This window comes from Acanthisitta chloris, unplaced genomic scaffold, assembly GCF_000695815.1.
Source record: "Acanthisitta chloris isolate BGI_N310 unplaced genomic scaffold, ASM69581v1 scaffold39419, whole genome shotgun sequence".
In the NCBI taxonomy this organism is placed as follows: domain Eukaryota; kingdom Metazoa; phylum Chordata; class Aves; order Passeriformes; family Acanthisittidae; genus Acanthisitta; species Acanthisitta chloris.
In genome coordinates, this window is record NW_008691741.1 from 50,157 (window position 1) to 53,343 (window position 3,187).

Genomic DNA, 3,187 nt, shown 5'->3' on the forward strand with positions numbered 1-3,187 from the left:
TCAGGTTGTCATTTCATTATCTGTATTTTTAAGCAAAAGTGAAGTTTTCATTTCTTTTAAAAAAAAAAACCACCTGTGTTTGGAAAAGAGTAAAACACTTATGTCTCTGGCTGGTGGCTTTTAATGTGATAACCACTGGCAGTGCACAGTCTCTCTCTTTAGTGCTACAGAACCTCTTGTCTAGCTCTATTCTGTTACATATACTCTGTCTTTGAGGAGATATTTCCATGCTTTTTACCATGTAGGAGTTCAGCATTTAGCTGAAGGTAAAGTTAGACATTTCTTTGTTAGAAATCTTTAATTTTTGTTTTAAGAATTTCAAACCTAAGGTCACAAATTTTCTCTAGCTGAAGGAGAATCGTAGAATTTTAGGGGCTGGAATGGACCTTACAGATCTAGTCCCAACCCCCTACCATGGGCAGGGACACCTTCCCACTGGATGAGGTTGCTCAAGGCTTCATCCAGCCTGGCTGAAGTAGGGCTTTAATGTTTGTTGATCGTAATGGATCTTTTCAGAGAGTCTCTAATGAAGCCAGTTGTTATGACAGGACAAGTGTGTTTCGTTTAGTTGATAAGGTCAGCATTTGTTAGTGTGTATGGTTTTGTTCTTGTGGAAAGCCTTGTACCCAAAGCAAGTTTTTGAGTGACGCAATGTCACTCGGGTCTAACAGTGGCAGTTAATTTCTTTCAATTTGTCACTGGAAGATAGACTCCAACACAGTATTTCTTGTTATGTATCTTGGGCATTTCTAAACTTTTTTCTGTCCAATATAATGTTTTATAGAAACTTTTTAAAAAGTGGGTTAGAGGCTGATGCATGAACAGAGAATATTGAATGATTGTAGTCTAACAAATAAGGCATTCAGCTAGTTAATCTCACTTAGCATTGTTAGCAGTTATTTTTACACCATTGAATACTTTAAAAAAAAACTTTTAATTTTATACTTGTCATTATATTCAGTAATTATTTATTCCAACAGTAACCCCCAAAGTCTGAGTGTTGGATTGTATGGAAGAATGAGTTTAGAGACAAAAAAAATAATTATATGTTTTATTCTCCTGCTGTTTCATTTTGCCTGCGATTAAAGTACAAAAGTGTACATGAAAATCTTCTATCCCATTGAGTGGCATTCTTGGATATTTCAAATTTAGCTATGAACATGGGTCAACTACTGTCAAGACAGAAAGAACACAGAGCACAAATGAGTACAGAAGAAGGAGTTACATAGTCCATGCTAAAACAGGTGGTTTGGGAGATGAACAAAACATTCAATAGCATAAAAGGTTTCTGCTTTGCATCACCAACTAGAGTATCAGGTTTACCATGTGAAAAGACAATCTTACTTTGATATATTTCAACTGCTTAATGATTGAAATAAGAATCTTTTGGTTTTTTTACTAGAAAGTTGCTTTACTCCTGGTTTAGAATTTTACAAAGTTGAAATAATCAGAGAGGTGCTGTAAATAATGATAGTTAAATATCATTATTATGTGTCAAAGTTAAATATTTGTTAATCCCTGCATTTCTTTGGGGGATATTGCTTGGTTTGCATTGTGCAGAACGTCCTGCATGTGCTGTCTCCAAACAAGTTAAAGTCTCAGCACAGTTAAGATGATTGCTCTAATATACTGTGTTTTTGTTTATAGGACCGTGAACTTCGACATAATAAAGTACTTGTACGATTTCTTGTGAAAACAAGCTTCACAGCCATATGGACACTGTGACAATGACTAAGGCAAGCTGTGTTCATCTCTCTACTTAGCTGGCCAGAAAGAAGAGTATTTTGGCTCTTTTGGATTTGTCCAAACAGGTGCTGGCCCAGCATGGAACCTGATGAAAATACTCTGATTGGTCTGGGTGGATCTGAGCAGAGGACTATTTACCAGGGACCCTGGAGTATTTGGAAGCAATGTGTTAATTATAAACAGCAGGGTTTGAGCACAATCTGTTCTACTCTTAATGATGTTATCTTAACACTGAAATTGCCTGAAACCCATTTACTTAGGACTGCATTTTGCTCTATGAACTCTCCCCAGTGCTTTGAACATGGCAGCAGCCGTTGTTTGTATGCCCAGTCTTTTCACTTCCTCTCCACAGGAATCTTTGCAATTGCCTGCCAAAGCAGCTTTTCCTGAGGCCACCATTTTAGGAGAGTGGAGCAGCAAAGTATAATAAACATAAGAACATATTCAAAAATCAAGCTGGTACAAATTCTTCCTTCTCTTCAGTACTATGTAGGCAGACTGTTACACTGTTACATGGAGATCATGATGATAGGAAACTCCCAGTTAATCACCATACTGTCTTTTTTTTCAGACCATTCATAAATGTTGACTATGAATCTTACTTTTACAAAGCTCTGTTTAAAAAAAAAACAACAAACCATTTATTCTTAAAGTTCTATCCCGACATCAAACTTGGAATGTTTTATTTTTGCTTCTACATTTTATAGTCCCTTTATGCTCATCCAGTTATATTAAATGCTAATTATAGTGCTGGTTGGAGTGAATGTACTTTAAGATACACATTGTGTAATGGCTTTTGTAACAGTCTCTGTCCTGTAGAGGAGGATGGTGCAGCTGCCTTTTCATCAGAGAGGGGGAAATTCAACAGGTGACAGAGTATTTCTGTAGCAGCTCCCCAAAAGAGTTGGAATAGTGAGTGATCAATGTGATGTTATAACATAAAACTTTAGCTTTGAAGTATGTGATGGAATACACTACAATTACAGGTGGCAAGTAGAAGATTCCCAACTTATGGAATATTAAAATTCCCTGGTCCAGTTGGGGATTATTGTCTTCATGAATCTGAGGATTTCTGTCACCCTCTTGAAAACTCCAGGTCCCACAGCCTGTTACTCTGGTGTTTTGCTCTTGTGTGCTCCCCTCTGCCTGTTTGACAAAGGCTGTGCTAGGTCTGACATTGAACATTTATGACTTTTTCCAAGGAAAAGCTTTTTTTCCAAGGAGGGTCTTTCCTCTTCCTTGCTCTGATATTGGAGATGCTAAAATTCCCTGAATGTGTGTCGCATTTTCTCTTTTTTATTTTTTTTTCTTTGTTTTCTTTTTTTTGGTCATGCTTCTGGAATCAGACCCAGATGAATGAGTTCCAGGTGAATCTAAGTGACAAAAACATCCTTCTGGCCAAGCTCTGGCTTCCTCCCTCAGGAGAGTGTGAAAGGGCAGC

At 37.3% G+C, this 3,187-nt stretch overlaps 1 protein-coding gene across 1 annotated transcript in view; it reads left to right on the forward strand.

Annotated features, from left to right (window-relative positions):
- The window catches only part of ORC5 (origin recognition complex, subunit 5), a gene marked incomplete at its 5' end in the record, with an annotated part of 52,446 nt that extends 49,930 nt beyond the window's left edge, over positions 1-2,516 (forward strand). Inside the window, one exon of the mRNA XM_009082320.1 lies at positions 1,648-2,516. Coding sequence (XP_009080568.1) covers positions 1,648-1,693 — 46 coding nt within the window. The remainder of the gene's footprint in view (positions 1-1,647) is intronic.
- Between the last annotated feature and the right edge of the window lie 671 nt (positions 2,517-3,187).